At 51.0% G+C, this 17,884-nt stretch overlaps 1 protein-coding gene across 11 annotated transcripts in view; it reads left to right on the top strand.

The window, feature by feature from the left end:
• The window catches only part of AGAP1 (ArfGAP with GTPase domain, ankyrin repeat and PH domain 1), a 520,170-nt gene that overhangs the window by 165,270 nt on the left and 337,016 nt on the right, over positions 1-17,884 (top strand). For all 11 annotated transcript variants that reach the window (XM_032394158.1, XM_032394087.1, XM_032393993.1 and 8 more), the window contains exon 2: positions 11,634-11,692. In XM_032394158.1, coding sequence (XP_032250049.1) covers positions 11,634-11,692 — 59 coding nt within the window. The remainder of the gene's footprint in view (positions 1-11,633; positions 11,693-17,884) is intronic.

Raw genomic sequence — 17,884 nt, 5'->3', positions numbered from 1 at the left:
GGGAACAAAAGGAGGAAAGAGGTCTGGTTAGGCAGTGTGTCCCAGAGAGCCCCACACTCAGACTGGAGCTCTCCTTGCCCCACAGTTTTACTGCCTGGGATGGGGACAGGCTGAGTCCAGCTGGTTGGGGGCCTAGGGTGAGGGAGACCGCCTGTAGACTTGGGTAGTGTCTTTGGTTTGGGGTTGTCTAGGTGTAGAAAGCCTGAAATAGAAGATAAGGTTTTGGGTGGCAGCAGCTGGTTTAGCTGGGGAGATTGGGGCTGGCTTTCCATAACATTTCGGCTTGCCACCCTGATAGATACTTGAAGTTGGATGTGTATTTTTTTTTTTCCTGAAAGTTTTGTGACCCCTTTGAATTCCCACTGGTTAAATGGGATCCCCAAACCTTTGGTTGAGTCTTTCCCTCTCTCTAAAACCCCTGGAGCATTTCATGGCCAGAATTTACTCTTTACAGCTGTGAAATATGCTCTGAAAGGTGAACAACCACGTCCAGATTGCATTCTGCTGCCATAAGGGTTAGCATAATTCAAAACCCAACTCTGGAAGCAGCTGCTGCTTTCTGGATGGTGCTTTGACCACCTGGAGGGAATGCCCTTCTTTCTCCACAGACAGGGCAGTGGACAAGGCCTCGTGAGGACTGCTTGTCCTGTAAGCATCTCGCTCCCAGCGGTGGTGTCTAAACTTGCCCCCATGCCCTGTCGGGGTTTGGGAGTTAAAACTGGACGTGAGACCCTGGTGAAGTAAGCAAACACAGGGGGTGATGTTTTTCCAGAAGAGGCAAGAGAGCAGCCGCAAGTATTTCGGGGGCCTGCGCCCAGGCGGTTCTTCTGGGGACCCCAGTGTTGAGACAAGGCTTGGGGACAGACCTGTTCTGTGTATGTGGCAATCTTGTGTTCTGTGTCTCAGGTTAACAAGACCTCAGGGCCCAAAGCTGCCCCAGAAAGATATCTGTTCTGGTTCATAAATAAACTGTCGGAAGCGGCATCAGCAGGGAAATGCGTGTCCTTCTGAAGGAAGCACAGGTCTTCAAAGGCCCAGACCTGCACCAGAGAGCCCTTCCCAGCTGGCTCTCCTGCTTTCCTTGAGGCTCTAGGTGGGCATCTCTTCTTATTTGAAGAAGGAGAGGAGACTTCTTCCTCTCCTTTCTCGTCCCCAGATCCTCACACCCTCTCCTTTTCTTACCCTCGGACACCAGTCTTCCGAGCTGGTGTTTACACTCTGGCCAGCGCAGTGGTGTTCTCAGGGTTTGGGAACAAGGTACGCTGTCAAGCTCTCAGGAACACTGTTGAGGACAGTGTAGGGAAGGGAGTCATCATTCTCTGGAGTTAAAACCTTGGAAATTCCCCAGAGTTCATCTGGGCAGGCAGCATTTTGCCTTGGGGGCTCCTTAGGGGAGAGAAGAAAGGGTCCAACTCACCGCGAATAGCACCGCGAAGGGTTCTGGGTCACATCGGGGCTCATCAGGGGGACATGCTGGGGGTTGCATTGCTGGTGTGAGTCTGGTGGTGGGATTAGGGCATCTTGGTGGCCCTGCTTGTCACCCCTCATTGGGAGGGGCTTCTGAATGGGGACTGTGGGGGATGGGGTGGAACTGTTTTGTGTGTGGATCTTTGAGGCCACTGAAAAGCAACCTGAACTTCCAGGGAACCCTGACATGAATCTGGTATCCCAGTGATTTATGCTTTATTCCATTTACTATAGAGATCCAAAGATTTCCAAATGAGAAATGAAATCATGCTATGGCGGATGGTGCCAGTGAGCTTCTCTTAAGTCCTCCTTTTTCGAGTCATCAACGTATTAACCAGTTTTCAGTGTGGCTCTTTCCTGCTGCGTTGAAATGGATTTCTTTATTTTATTAAGGACGTGCATTTCCCTTCTCGGCACAGAAATGAGGCCACAGTGGGAACCAGGGTCCTCACCAGTGCTCCTGTTCCGTGTGGATGTGCTTGCTTTTTTCCCATTGTTTCAGTTTATGTTTTGGGATTATGCATGCTTTAAAGGAAAAATAAATGCTCCTTCACTTTTCTCTTGCTAAAAAGAATAGTTTTTATTTTTTTAATAAAATCTTTGTGAAATATAAGGTTTTTTAAATAAGCATCTCAGTCCCTGAGATAATGCATTGTTTTAAAATTTTCACCTGCAATTTCAGATTCCTTTTTTTTTTTTTTTTTTTTACTCTTGTGTATAATTTCACGAGTTTTGCTTGGAACCTATATTGGTGGTCACTGGAGCCAAATGGGATCGCAGAGGGGAGAAGAGACCATAAAGTCGTTCTAATTGTGGCCGCATGCTGTGCTTCTGGTTGGTAATTTGGAGGAAGAAATCAGAGTCCATAGCTCTGCTGGGGATTGAGCCCACCAGCCAAAGGATGGCGAGTTTAATGTAGTGAGAGATGAGGGAGTGAGATGCTGCTGCCTAATGAGATCGCTGATGAGCCTCTAGCTGCAGGCTCTGAGCCCCAAGGAAGGACTCAGGGCCAGAGAGGAATTGGAGCCTCAGTGGAAGCTGGTCTGGCCTCCTGGGTCCTTGGGTAGCCAGATTCTCATGGGCTGGGGAGGTGGGGATCTGGGAGGTGGGGCTTTGTTGCGGTTCAAGTCCCTTGGAAGAGCTCTTCTTGCTCTCTTCCTTTGACTGGAGGTATTTTCAGGATTTTAGAATTCTGCAGCATTCCTGACCTATGTTAGTAATCATGCCATGTGGCTATGATTTTTGCCTTTGCATTCTCATGTGCTATAGGTTGAACCATAGGAAATTGCCATTTTTCAACCACCTTTGACCTACAAAACAGTGGTTACACCTGGTTCAACATAATATAAGTTGGGCTGGGATTGAAACCAACCAACGGTACCATTTAGCTGGTTTTACTCACTTGAGACTTAGGGGTTGCTCTACGGTGTGAGCTGTGGGGTGATTGCCTGGCTGGTGCTTCTTTTGTAACCGGCTCATGCCACTTCAGGCTCCCTGTGGCTCACCGTCACAGGTAGCGTGTGTCCACCCCAGAAATGGGGCGTCTGAAGCCGTGTCCTTTATCACACCCCCAGAAGCCGCTGGGGGGCTTCTGCTGTGGGTATAGTCAGGCAGAGGCTCCATCAGGGCTTCAGGTCCTTGTGGACCCCATAGGAGGGAACTACTTCCATTTTACCGGTGAGGACACCGAGGGTCGGACTCAGAAAGCCGCCCAAGGTCGAGGCCACCGCCAACCAGGACTCCTGGCTCCGAGGCCCTGGCAGAGTTCCCTCTGCCGCGGGGCCCTGCACACCAGGGCGGCAGGCCAGGTGGGGGAAGCGGGGCCCCCCTCCCCCAGAGTTGGAATTCTGCTGACAACACCTGCTGAGCAAATTCTGAAAAGCTGGAGAACTAGAGTAACTGGGTGTAAAGAGCTCCTGTGGGGAGCTTGTTGGAAGTGCAGATTCTGAAGTGCTTTCTAAACGGACGTGTATTGGTGCCATGCAATGTTACGTTACCTTCAGGTAACGTTGGACAAACAAACGCCTGGACGGCTGTGCACCTTGCTTGGCACTTCCAGGATCGGTGTGGCCCCGCTCTCTCCCCAGACAGCGTTATTACAGTGCCGTTGACTCTGTTCCCTCAGCTGTACTTTCCATCCCCGTGACGTGTGTACTTTATTCCTGGAAGTCTGTACGGCTTCACCTCCTTCACCTGTCCCACCCTCCCCCCACTGCCATCCCCTCTGCCGTCCACCGGTCTCTTCTCTCTATTTATGATTCTTGTTTCTGTTTTTTGTTTTTGATTTTTTTTTTTTAGAGTCCACATATAAGTGAAATAATACGATATTTGTCTTTCTGACTTACTTGGTTTAGCATAATATTTTCCAGGTCCATCCATGTTGTTGCAAATGGCAATATCTATCTCATTCTTTTCTATGGTTATTAATATTCCATTGTGTATGCACCACATCTTCTTTATCCATTCACCTGTCTGCGGACACTTGGGTTGCGTCCCTGTCTTGGCCCTTGTAAATAATGCCACAGTAACCATGGGGATGCATGTGTCCTTTTGAATTAGTGTTTTCGTTTTCTTTGCGGAAATAATCCAGTAGCGGAATTACTGGATCATATGGTATTTTTATTTTTAATTTTTCGAGGAACCTTCATAGTGTTTTCCAGAGTGGCTGCATCAGTTTGCATTCCTACGAGCGGTGCACAAAGGTTTCCCTTTCTCCACATCCTCGCCAACTTGTATTTCTTGATCCTGAAGTTCTTGTTAGGATGAGTCTGGGCTGAGGGGTCTGAGGCAAAGTGGGGTGGGGAGTAGACTTTGAGGAACTCAGAAAGTAAAGAGGGAGGGATTTAAAATCTGCCACTGTGGATGTGACCTCTGCACCCTAAGGCCCGGAGCCGTGAGAACCTAGCCACCGACTGCTGTGGTGTTTACGGAGCCCGGGGCTTGGTGCGCGCTCTGGAGATCGCCTTCAGTGTTATGCGTTCAATCACAAAACACGAGTGCAACCCTCTCTTTTGTCTTCCCTGTGTGCTTCATTCAGTACGTATGTACAGGGTGGTTATTACTCGTTAAATAGACAGTGCTAAAGTCACATGTACTCTGGGCAGTTTTCTTTCTTTCTTTTTTTTTTTTAAATTACTGAACTCATTTGTCTCCAAACCAAATTAGTTGTGATGGAAAAATTGCATTGTTTGCCTGCATGGCAAAGAAATTTAATTGCATTGTGTAAAGAAGACATGTGCTTGTACTCATAATTTCTGTGCTCCTGAGAAGTCATTCCCACTGGTGTTCGGGGCAGGAGGATATCTGTGTCAGTGGGAGGGGTGGGGGGGGGGCAGGAGGACCAGGAGAAAATAAAACACATCTCTTTTTAACTTTAACCTCCCCCACCAGATATGCTAATAAGATTATCCTTACTTATTTTAATTGAGATTTACTGTTCTGCCAGTAGATTCCCATGTTTATTCTTACAGAGTGCTCATTTTTAGCATGAAGGAAGTCACTCTCCAGCTTGATGCTTTTTTGATGTCAAAGTGTAACTGCTTGGTGTAGGTGCGGCAGAAATGGGACATAACGAAGAGGTCCTCTCACTGGTCGATCTTACCCCAGCGTTGCTGGTTGTTGCTGGAACCAAGAGGTTAATGGGGTCTGTGGCCATCTTCACTCATGCCCTGCATTTATATTAACTCGGAGGTGTCGGAGGAAAATGCTGTGAAGGACAAGGTGTATTTTCAGCTAGTTTGCAAAATTCTGTCAGTTTCAAGACTTGAATTTCTGCCTTTGATACATCAAGTCAAGAGTGTGGAAGAGTCGGTGCTGGAATGGTACAGAATACAACAGCAGAAAGGCAGAAACGGGTTTTCTGACGTCTAATAAGGAATTCCTGTGCTTCTGTGTGTTTGCTGGGCCTGTCTTCACGTGCGATCCTACCACTAGGAGGTAGATGATCGGTGTGCCCCCACCTACCCGTCTGTGCCCCATCATGCCTCTGCTTCTGCTCTTTGGCGCACGGGGCGGGGGGGGGGGGGGGGAGGTTGGTTCCAAAGAGGAACATTTCTGACCTTTCAGGCTGGAGCATATATTTTGTATGTCATATAATGAGGGCCTTATTTCCTGGTTACATTTGTGGTTTGCATATGAATATTTTTGAGGGCAAACCTAGAGCCAAGTTCCTCAATTAGTGTTAGTAGCAAGCGGAGAATGAAGGGAATTAGGAGTCAGGATGAATTTCAAGACAATCCGGGCAAGGGAAACAGTACCATTCTTCTTGGAGTAAAAATAAAATTAAACAAATTGATAGCTTTGTTTTTGGTTTTTGTTTTTTTCTTGTTTCTTCCTGTGCTTCCTGACCCTGATGCTCTTAGGTCCGTTTTCCTACCTGTCAGCATCAGTGGGTATTTGCATTCCTTGGGGTCCAGAGTCTTGCCTCAGTGTGTGACTGGAGGTGGCCCTGGAAGGGAAGGTTCTGGAAAGACAGCCTCCCTGCCCCTTTGCTTTCCTCTAGTGCTTTTCTTAGAAAAGCAGCTTGTACTCTGGGGAGAGGAGCTTTTCTCTGAAGTTGAGTTTTCTGTAGCTGTGTCTCCTTTAAAAGATTTGAGATGCTGGGGGGGAAGGGAGGGGTGGGCAAGCGCTGAAGATGCTTTCCTGAGACCCGCCGAGGGTTCCGAGGGTTCCGGTCTGCGTGCGTCCTCTGGAGAGGGTCCGTCCTGTCTGTTTCAGAGCCGAGTGGGATGCGTGCCGTCGTGCTGTAATACAGGGGTGCAGTCAGGGACATCAAAGCAGGCTGGTATTGGGGCCAGGAGAGCGGGACAGCTCAGAATGGGAGGCTCCTTTCTCTGCCGTGTGGATGGAGGCTCTTATTTACATTTCCACGTTGTCTGAGCTGGACTTGGACTCAGCCTGCAGATCAGCAGACCGGCAGGCCGGCCCTGCACCTCAGCAGGAGGAAGCCAGATTGACACAGGTCCAGGGGCACCTCTGGCCTCTGCGCGTGTCCCTTAAAGGAGGGGGGCCTCCCTGGAGGAGGGGGAGGCAGGGGGCTTTCTCCTCGGTGTTTGTGTAATCCCCACATTCCTCCGCACGGACAGCAGAGCAGGTTCAGAGCTGGGAAGTCCGGAGTCCCACTCGCCCGTCAGAAGGACGAGTAGGAGTTCAGGGGGTGCTGAGTCGAGCTGACCGCAGCACCACGGGCACCGGGCCCCCCGACCCCCACGAGGGCGCGACCAGATCGCAGGCACCCGGGCAGCGCCGGGACCGGCAGTCTCTGTGCTCCAGCTTTGAAGCCACTGTCCACGGACGTGCGACGTGTGTGGACGTGCTGACCGTTCAGTGACCCCTTTACTCAGGAGTGCGGGAGACCAAACGGGAGTAAAACACGGTAGTATCCATATGCCCATGTCTCAAGCCGCCTCCCCCAACTTGGGAAAACAGTCTGGACACAGACCCACTTACTTTTTATTTCATTGCCTGTTCAAAGAAGACTATTAAAACTGATGACAGTTGATTTTAAAAAATATAGGTTAGGGGCGCCTGGGTGGCTCAGTCGGTTAAGCGTCTGCCTTCGGTTCAGGTCATGATCCCAGGGTCCTGGGATTGAGCCCCAGGTCGGGCTTCCTGCCCAGTGGGGAGCCTGCTTCTCCCTCTCCCTCTGCCTGCCACTCCCCCTGCTTGTGCTCACTCGCTCTCTCTCTGACAAGTAAATAAATAAAATCTTTAAAAAAAAATACAGGTAGGCCAAAACCCAGAAAACCTGCTAAAGACACCCCTAAATTGACCACCCAGATATTTTGAATTTTTCTTGTGGGTGCTAATTCCCTGCACCTCGGGGACTGCGCCTGCGGAGTGTGGCTGTGGGAACTCTCCACGAGGCATCGGGATCGCCATGTGTACACCTTGTGCGTACAGAGCATGTTCACATCCTCTGGGTTGTTGGACTTTCCCGATGCAGGGTTAAGTTCGGGAGGAACCCTGCTGGCATCCACATTTCGTTATTTAGAACTTTCTTGAGCGCTAAAACTGTGGACCCATAGCACTTTGTGGGGATTTGCTGTGTTTTCCTTCAACTTCACATATTGTGGTTATCGATTCGGAATAATGAGGGCCGAGAATTTCTGTTTAATTGATACATTGTTTCCCCCGGTGTTCAGTAACTTTGGTTTTCTGCCTCTTCATGTAACTACGCCCGGCCTCCTCAGGGCCCCACCCCTGTGAATCTGCTTTAACCTCCCCGATAGGGCTGCATCTTCTAACTGCCTTCAGAGTTCTGTCCCAGAGAAGCTGATAGTTTGGGTTTTTCACTCCTGATGAAAGTTCCTTATTACTTCATGGTCCCTCAATCTTGGAGTTCTTGGGAGATTTTCTTCCTAATACCATGATTTAAATTTAAGTAATGTAATTGGAACTGGTACCTTGTTAATGGTAAGAAGTGATTACATGTCTTCTTTTTCTCAGCTGTGTTGGGATTACCCATGGCACCACGCGGCCGGGGCCTTGCTGCCCCACGGTGACCACAGCCGAGGGAGCCTCATTGTTGCTGACAGGCTAAGAGCAGTCAGTCGGTGGTGACCACTGTTTGAGTTTAAAACCAAATTCCGTAGCATTTAAGCCAGTGCATGAGAATGCGTTTTCTTTTCTTTTTTTTTTAAAGATTTATTTATTGGGGGGGGGAGCAGAGGGGCAAAGAGAAAGGGAGAGAGAAAATCTCAAGCAGACTCCACGCTGAGCTGGGAGCCCGATGTGGGGCTCAGTCCCAGAACCCTGAGATCATGACCTGAGCTGAAAACCAAGAGTTAGACGCTTAACCGACTGAGCCACCCAGGCACCGTGAGAAGGCTTTTTTTTTTTTTTTTAATTTTTAAAAGAATTTTTTGTTTATTTTGAAAGAGAGCACAAGCAGGGGTAGGGTCAGAGGGAGAGGGAGAAGCAGACTCCCCGCTGAGCAGGGAGCGTGATATGGGGGCTTGATCCAGGACCCCAGGTTCATGACCTGAGCATTTTCTTAATAATATTCTATCTAAGGGGGGGAATTGAGTGGGGCACAGAATGGTCTCTTCTGAAAATGAGACACATCTTGTGACTTTTGGTGCTAGCTGGTTTGAGAACACATACCCACATGTGCACACACGTGCACAGACACACACATTCCCAGGTGTGCGCCCCCGAAGTACGTTCATCCTTCCAGTGGAGCTGCCCTGGGAACATAAAAGGAAATAGGGCAGCTGGCCTGGCCTTGGGCTGCTCGCCCTGAGATGGACCGGCTCCCCCAGGTAGAGGCGGCAGCCTCCAGTCCTCAGGAAGTTCTCAACAGAGGAGAAGGATCTAGGCGCATGCTGGGATGTCCATCTCTGCAAATCTGTGGTTATTTTTCATTGATCCTTGTCTTAGGCAGCATTATGTTCTGACCAGTGATGCAAGTTTTTAAAATAAATGTTTCTTTTTATGGAAGATGATTTTTTTTGATCAGTGAAGCATTTATTTCATGTATTTATTCATTTAATCTCATTGCCACAAACACAAACATGCCATTGGAGTGAGGATGTATTTGCAAGTAAAGAGGTGCCACACGCGTGTTCCAGTGTTTATATATAGCCATGTATCTTTGTTTAATGGGCCCTGCTTAATTTCTAAAGAATATTTAATATTAGTTGTGAGAAACATAATTGTCGGTGGTGGGTGTTTAAGAATCAGTGCGTTCATGAATTGAGCTCATTTTAATTCTTTACTCTCTGTTTTATTGTTATGGTTCATATTAAAAACTGTATTATGTGATTTTTTTTTTTTAAATATTTTATTTATTTGGCAGAGAGAGACACAGTGAGAGAGGGAACACAAGCAGGGGGAGTGGGAGAGGGAGAAGCAGGCTTCCCACCGAGCAGGGAGCCCGATGTGGGGCTCGATCCCAGGACCCTGGGATCATGACCTGAGCCGAAGGCAGACGCTTAACGACTGAGCCACCCAGGCGCCCCTGTATTATGTGATTTTTTACATCCCAGATGGAGTAAAGTTTAGAAGGTTCCAAGAGGTAACAAGGGAAGGAGAGTCACCTCATTGCTCTTGTCCCTAAGCCACCTGGTTCCCAAGCCTTAAGTCAGGAACTCGACTGGAAACCCGCTCAGCCTGGAGAGGCCCGTATGTGTATTTTGTCCCTGCAGGGCCCCCTACACACACGTGCCTCACTGACCAGAGCTTGGGGACGTTGTGTTTCCGTGTGTTGAGGCTTCAGGTGATTTTTCGGCTGCTTGGTATTCCATCACGTGGATCTGTCTAAATCTAGCAAACCCACGTCGGGTTGGTTACGCACACAGCCACAGGGTGACTTCTGGGACATTCTGGAGTGTCCAGTTCATGGTGGGAGTGTCATGGTGACTGGCTTTCCTGGATCACTGGGGTCACCCTGCAGATTCTATAAGGCCACATTCCCATTTTTTTCAGGAGAGCCGTTGGTGACAGAAAATCAGTGTTTTGCAACTTAACTAGCAGTGCTGTTCACTCAGAAGGGTGTTCGTTACCGTTTGCGCCGTGCCTCCCGGGGGTCCGGCTCTGTGCTCATAGTGTCCTTGTCTGTCTGTCTGCAGGAGATGCCTTGTCTGGGGCACACTAGGCTGCTTGGCTCACCGAAGAGTGGGTGCACCCTGATAGCCCCCAGGGTGCTTGCGTCAGTGGGGGGTAGAAGCTGCCCTTGGTCTTTGCTTTCACGAACGTCTTCCTTCCTGAGTTCCTGCTGACACCCCTCTGCCCGCCCACTCTGCCTGTTGGCCAGCCCTTCCCCCCCAGAGCCCAGCGTCTCTGACGTTCAACACCAGTCCCTTTTCTAGCTAAGGTTTCGAGGTGACCGGACGTGTCTGTATCGGCTTGTGTCTACCCAGCCGCTAACGGCCTGCTGTCTTCTCCCAGCCCCCCGACCCGTCCTTTGCTGAGCACCAGAATCCTCTGTGATGGGCTGTCCCACCTCCCGCGCACCTCTGCAGGGCCCCGGAGTCTGGTTTGTTCGCTGGCCGCCTACCTCCATTTTTGTGTCTCCGTGGATCGTGTTCGCCTTGCTTCCTTCAGACACGTTTCTTGTCCTTCTGTGCGATAGCCCCAGTGGAACTGCACGGTTACGCCCTTTGCTTCCATTCCTGCACCCATGGTATTAGAATATCATGCATGTATTTGAAAATGATGGGTGTTCCTTGACTTTTAGGTATTTTGTGAATCACTTTACTTCTTCTTGGACGTAACGTGGAGTGATGAAATTTCGGAATTTGTGGAAAATAGAAAGGGAATCCCATTTGGAATGAAAGGGGTTTGCCCTTGGCTGGTTGTGGTGGGAACAGGCTGCCACCTTTTTGTGAGCTCAACTCCGTCTGTTCATAAGTGCGCAGTACGGGTGGTGTTGTGGGGTCTCCCTGATAAGGGGTGAGTGGGAGGTGTGGGGAATCAGGCCGTTGGGTCATCTGTATTGGGTGGGCCCACCTGACCCACACACATGAGGTGAGGGGCAGAGACGACCAGCCGGTGGGGGGGGGGGGCACCATGAGCTTGCTGGCCAGGGGGGCTGGGCTCTGCAGAGGGCCTCACAGTGGCTGGGCATCCCCTCCCCCTCCCCCGGCCTTTTTGACAGGCCTTACAGTTCTGACTGCATCTTCAGTGTAGCATATGTTTGTGAGCATCAGAACTCCACAATATCTCCTAAACCATAAATGGCTGTTGTATTGTGAACATTTGGATTTTCAAAATTCAGTCATTCTCTCCATGACTTTGTTGGTGGGATTTCAGATGAGACTCTCTTTATGACAAACTAAAAGACCAGAAGTTGACTGATGGCTACAGGGGTCAGTTCCCGGGAAGCCAGGGGCCTCCTTGATCTTCCCGCCTGCGAGTGTGTGTGATTACAAGGGTCTTAACTCACCCCCTGGACAGTGTGGGCCCGTGGGGTTCAGATGGGGACGTTTGAGGTGGAGAAGAGCTAAGTTCCGGAGGCCCCTTGGGGTTGTTGGAGCGTACATCCTAGTTTAGGAGACAGACACAGACTTGGGATAGGAATGGGGGGGGAGGAGCGTGAGTCTTCGTGAGGTGGGTCTTCACCATCCTTGGTGTTTCTCTCGTTTGGGAAGTGTCACGCTGGGGGCATTTTGACTGCACTGAAGTGGATTGTGGCATCTAACCTTGCTTTATGTCCTGTTTTACAGATGCCTTTGTGAATAGCCAGGAATGGACGTTAAGTCGATCTGTCCCAGAGCTCAAAGTGGTGAGTGGTTCTTCTGGCCTCTGTGGTTGTGGTTCCTCACCTGCTGGAAGTGGGCCTCTGTAAGGGGCGGGAGGTGGCCTGCGAGCGCGCCCAGGCCTGCATCCGATGGGGCTGGCTGTCTCTGGGGCCCCGACGAGGGGCACACTTCCAGGCCTGCATCCGATGGGGCTGGCTGTCTCTGGGGCCCCGACGAGGGGCACACGCCCAGGCCTGCATCCGATGGGGCCTGGCTGTCTCTGGGGCCCTGACGAGGGACACACTTCTGGGTGTGTCCCTGGGAAGGACCAGGCGTAGCTGGCAGTTGGAGACTGGAGTCCTGAGTGTGCCTGGGCAGCCACATCAGCCAGCCTGCCGGAGTGGCCCTTTGCATGCCGGGCAGGGTCCATCCGCCATTGTCTCTCTCGTGTCCGTGTGTGTGTGTGAGAGAGAGACGGAGTCACACACACGTGCACAGATGTGGCTTGGTTTATCCTTTGCCAGGATGTCATGGAAGGTTTCTGTGATGAGCTGTCAAGCTTTGGAATTCATCATTTAAAAAATGTGACTGGTGACTTACCGTGGTACAAAGTAATAACATAAAAGAAGATTTTGTTTTAATTAAAAAGTCTAAATATTCTTCCAGTGAGATTATTTAAAGCTTCAAATTGCCTTATATAAAAAACGACTTGGGTCTATTGCAACCACACCCTTGAACACCTCTCCACTGCAAGTTCCCTGCCTTAGGGTAGAAGGAAGGGACCAGTATGACTTTTAAATAATCATGTTCTTTGTCATGATATAAGTGGCATTTGGGAGAAGCGTGTGTGTATTTACATGCATATGTATGTATACATATACATATGCATGTGTATATGTGTATATTTGCGTGATGTGTGTACTTACATGTATATGTGTACATCTGTGTATGCGTGTTCGGTGTGTATATATGTGGACATGTATATATTTATATGCAAAAATGTATATTTGTGTGAGATGTGTATGTTTACATGTATACGAGTGTGTATATATTTATATGCGTATTTGTGGTGTGTGCATATGATATGTACATGTATGTGTGTGTACATTTATATGCATAAGTGGGTGTATATTTGTGGTGTGTGTATTTACATATGTATGTATATATATGCATGTATACATGTGTATATGTGTGTGTGCATATGTGTATGTACGGCGTGTGTATTTGTATGTGTATGGCATATGTACATATATGTATACCTGTGTATTTGTGCGTGCTGTGTGTATGCATGTGTGTATGTATATATGTTTGTGTGTACTTGTGCTTGTGTATACATATATACATTTGTGTGTGTATGCTTGTGTGATGTGTGCGTACATGTGTGTGCTTGCGTGTACATATGTGTCTACGTGTGTATACTTGTGGCATGTGTATACATGCATGTGCGCATGTGTGGTGTGTGCACGTGTGTATACGTGTGTGATGTGCACGTACGTGTGTGTGCTTGCGTGTACATATGTGTCTACGTGTGTATACTTGTGGCATGTGTATACGTGCATGTGCGCGCGTGTGGTGTGTGCACGTGTGTGTATGCTTGTGTGTGATGTGCGCGTACGTGTGTGTGCGTGCACATACGTGTCTACACTTGTATACTTGTGACATGTGTATACATGCGTGTGCGTGTGTGTGGTGTGCGCACATGTGTGTATCTTGTGTGTGATATGTGCATACGTGTGTGCGCTTGCGTGTACATACGTGTCTACACTTGTATACTTGTGACATGTGTATACATGTGTGTGCGTGTGTGTGGTGTGCGCACATGTGTGTATCTTGTGTGTGATGTGTGCATACGTGTGTGCGCTTGCGTGTACATACGTGTCTACACGTGTATACTTGTGGCGTGTGTATACATGCATGTGCGCGCGTGTGGTGTGTGCACATGTGTGTATACATGTTTGTACACGTGTGCTATGTGTGTACATACGCGTGTGCATATGTGTGTATGCTTGTGTGTGGCGTGTGTGTGTGTTTTGAACTGCTCCAGTGGTGAGCCCTGACTGTAGGATGCAGGCAGGCCATCCTGGTTTCGTGCCCCCAGTGCCATGTGGCTTGGACACGGGCCTGCTCTGGTCTCCCCCAGCCCCTCGTGTATACCTGTGCATATATGGCCTTTCCCCTGCGTGTGGCCTTTCTTCCGAGGTCCGTGTTGCTGTTAGCCGCTCCAGCCTGTCTGCCAGTAGCCCCCCCCACCCCAGGGCCCTTGGACACCCCCTGGCCCCAGCCGCAGTGGGGCTTTGTGGGTGACCCAGGGCAGGGGCAGGACCCTTCAGATTTCTTGCCTCTGAGGTGAGGAGATGGAGCTACAAGGAACGTCCAGACGTTGAAGAGAATGTTTGTGACTTTGGTTACCAGGAAAAACATGTTTTAAACCTAAGAAATAAAGGATGACGTGGGAAGGGACACTGGGATCTGCAGGTGTGGTCCTCAGGCCCTCCTGTCCCGTCTGACATGCCCGTCCCGCCGGCCATCGCCGGCCGTCCTCGTCGGGGCCCATCCTTCCCGTTTCTCCTCGCCCTTCCCGCCAGAGCCGTGACCTTTCTCTGCGGCATTGCCGCAGGGTTCTCTCCTCGTGGGAGGACGGGGTCTGTCCGTCCCGCGGCCCTTCCCGAAGCCGGGGTCTGCACGACTGGCCTCGAGACAGCTGCCTGTTTCTCGGGTTTTGTGACCGCCGTGCCTGGCTCAGGATTGATCCTGCCGGGCGGGCGCCTTCAGGAAATGCCTGTCGAATGAATGCTGCAGAGTTGGCAACTCTGTTACTAGGAGCTTTTCGGGAAGATTTACCAGTTGCAGACATGGCCTCAAGCACATGAAACCGCCAAAGCGCCTTCTCTCTGCGGTCGGAGCCCAGCAGCGGGAGCGCTATTGTGATGAGGCCGCGGGCCACGGCCTCTGTGCAGGGCAGGGTGTGAGTGCGTCACCCAGGAACCTCACTTCTGCCTGCCCGCCGCCCATGAGCCACGTCCTGTTGTTGCCCCGTTTCAAGAGGAGGACGCGCCCTCAGCGTCCTGGGGACTCCCCCGCGAGCGGCGGTCAGCCCGCGGAGCCGGGATTTGAACCTGGGCTGGGCGCTCCCGCGTCAGCACTGCCCGCTGAGCTTCCTGCCCGGGGGCCCTCCTGCGTCTTGCTGCCCAGGCCGCTAGCTGCTGGCCCCACGTGGCCGCCGCCGAGCGCTTGGAGGGTGGCCAGTGCGACCGAGGAGCCAAATTTAAATTTTCATTTAAGTTTAATGAACTGAACTTGAACAAGCCCCAGGAGGCCACGGGTCCCCTTTTGACGGTATTACAGTCTGACTGTGATGGTTGAGTATCCGATCCTCTGATTTAGACCTGATTTTGGTAGTTTGTTGGGGGTTCTGCTAGAGCCCACACGTTCATACCAGCCCATGATTGGGATGCTCACTACTAAAAACTGGTTTTCTGCTGCTATTTCAAAAGCGTGTAATTTCCTGGAGTGAATGCTCAGAGGTGTGCGAAGGAGGTGATTCCATTAATAGGCAGCATGGATTTGTGTTCCCAAAACGTAACTGTCTTGAGGTTTGTGCACATGTGCTGAAGGGTCGGCCCCATCCCATGGATGAGGAAACGTGGTTCTGCAGTCGTGCGGAGGAAGTTCTTTATGTCCCGCCCCTGACCTGCATGTGGGACGGCCGGCTCTGCTTGGCTCTGGTCAGGGCGCTCCCCCCTCCTCCCCCCCGCCCCGCCGCGTGGGAGGGCAGGCGGCTCATCCTCCCTGGCCACCCCAGCGGGTTCCCCTTCTGCACCGAGGACTTCTCAGTCTCTGCAGAAAGTGCTCCTTTGTTCAGAGCAGCCTCTGTGCTCTCATTGTTTGACACACCACCCCCGAGACAGGTGGCCCCTTAGGTCAGCGCCTTCGGAACCCCTGACTGGCACGATGCAGCAAGTACATGACATAATCGCAAGCCTCAAGTGGACTCTTTATGTGATATTTTGCAACGAATCTTCTGGAATCTGTCAGAGGAGAAATTTCAGCGTTTGCTTTCTTTCACGAGTGGTGGTGCCATGCCTTAGGTTTTCCGAAGTTGTGGCGAGACAATCAGTGACCAGTGGCTCTTGGATCGGGACGCTGCTCACGGGCAGCAGGCGTGCAGGGCTGGTATGTGGGCAGACAGAGGAGACCCCCCCTCTACATCCTGCCCGTAGGGGGAGCCTCTGGTCACAGCCCATCTGGGGGTTTTCCCTGAATTCGCAACTGGGATTTTTCCTGACAGCCTTGACTTCCTTTTCAGCAGACGGCACGTTTCGCAGGTAAGTGGTGAGGTGTGGACAACAGAGAAATCTGTCTAAAAGGAGAGGGCACTCTTTTCCCCCGTGTGACCAGAGGACATGAGCAGGGGCCCTGAGGGTTCGCGGCCCACCCAGAGGACGGGGCCCGCCCATGGTGACAGTGACTGCCTCTGGCCACCAGACATAGGTGGGCCTGTGTGCGATTTTCCGGACCCACTCCTGTGTGTCTCTCCACGAAGCCTGTGGACGGTGATCGGGCTGGGTCCATGCTCTCCTTTTTACACCCAGTAGCTCTCATGGATTCCAGTGGAGCTTTATGGCCTCAGGAGCGTTTCCGTCCCTCATTTTATTCCTCCTTATAATCTCCTGAGTGCAGGGGCTCCATTAGTTCCTGCCAGTGTTGCAGATTAGCATAAGGTCCATGGGGCGTGACTATACGAAGGTCTGTGAAATGGCCATTTAAACCGTAGCACATGCCTCCCCCCACCGCCCCCAAGACTGACTGATTTTCTCCTCCCGAAGGGTCAGCTCATTCTTTGCAGAGCACCGGTGTGTAAGGAAGGAATGACTGCCACACACAGAAGGCGCAGACTGAGCAGTGTTTGATTCTGAGCATTTTCCTCCTCAGGAAAGAGAAACTCTAATCTTAATTAAAAATTTAATTCTGTGGCATACTGGTTTGGATTTTCTCAGCATGAAGCTGACAAACAGCAGGTACCCTTGAGCAAAAGAATAATTAATAGGTAGAAATTCTCAGATTATGGAGGCCCCGGGTAAAAAGAAGACATGAGTCACATCGGTAGGGGAAACATCTTTATTGAGGATCTGCCCACATCACCTGGCTTTGTGCCCCTGTTTGTACTCGTGCTGGATCATTCACTCGTTGGCTCGTTTATGGGGCCAGTACTGGTGGGAGGCTGCCCAGGCTGGGGTGACGCTGGGACCCAGAAACAAGGTGACCCAGACCCTGCCCTTTGGGAATCGTCAGCATCGCCAATCAGACCCGTATAGCGATGCTGGTAAAATAAAGGTCATGGGACAACGTCATGAGGAGGGCATGGAGGGGGCTTTGAGGAGAGGTGCCCAGTTGAGGCTATGCATCAGGAAGGCTTCTCAGAGGAGGTGACATCTGAACTGCTTGCTGACCAGGGAGCAGGAATAGTATTTCAGGAAGTGATTGATGAGGAAAGGTCCAGGTGTCTGGAGAGAGACAGCAAGGCCTATCAGGATGAGGCAGTTTCCAGGAATCTCTCTGGTACTCTAGTGGTGAAGAGGGAGCCCATAGGCAGAGAGACCAGCTAACATCTGCCCCGTGATCCAGTGGACAGCAGGCCTGCCCCAGCGTGACGGGGAAGGTGCTCCTGAGTGCAGGGGCTCCATGACTGGGAAGGGTGAGAATCTGAGATGGCTTCCACGTTTCTGGTTTGAGAGGCCGGGTGGAGTGTGGCCATAGAGATGGATGAACAAACTGGGGAGAGCGGTGAGGTCTGGGGGTGCTGGGGTTTGAGTACCAGCATGGATGGTGTGGGGTGCCTGCAGAGAACTTATATAGTTCTCCTGGTGGGGGGTTGGAGAATGAGATTTGGGATCAGTAGCTTACTGGGGGTTGGAGGGATGTGGCCAGGCACACCGGGGGCATGGGAGTCGAGGATCTAGAAGAAACTAGGAGATCTGGAAGGAGCCCATGTGGGCTGAGAGGAAGTTCGAGGAGGAAGCCCAGGGCGGAAAGTTTGAAGAAAACGCGGCTCATCTACAGCTTCTGGTGATGGGCTGGGTCAGGAGCAAGAGAAAGGCTAGTGCTTTGAGAAATGTAGTCCTTGCTGACCTCAGGGGCAGCGTCCTTGTAGCTCTTGGACCAAATCTTGAGATTGTAAGGGTGGAGCGCGGGACCAGGAGAGCGAGCATGGCCGAGAGCCTGGCTCTGGTAGGAGG

Source organism: Phoca vitulina, unplaced genomic scaffold (genome assembly GCF_004348235.1).
Source record: "Phoca vitulina isolate PV1807 unplaced genomic scaffold, GSC_HSeal_1.0 scaffold1, whole genome shotgun sequence".
NCBI lineage: Eukaryota > Metazoa > Chordata > Mammalia > Carnivora > Phocidae > Phoca > Phoca vitulina.
This window is presented reverse-complemented; position numbering and strand designations above follow the sequence as displayed.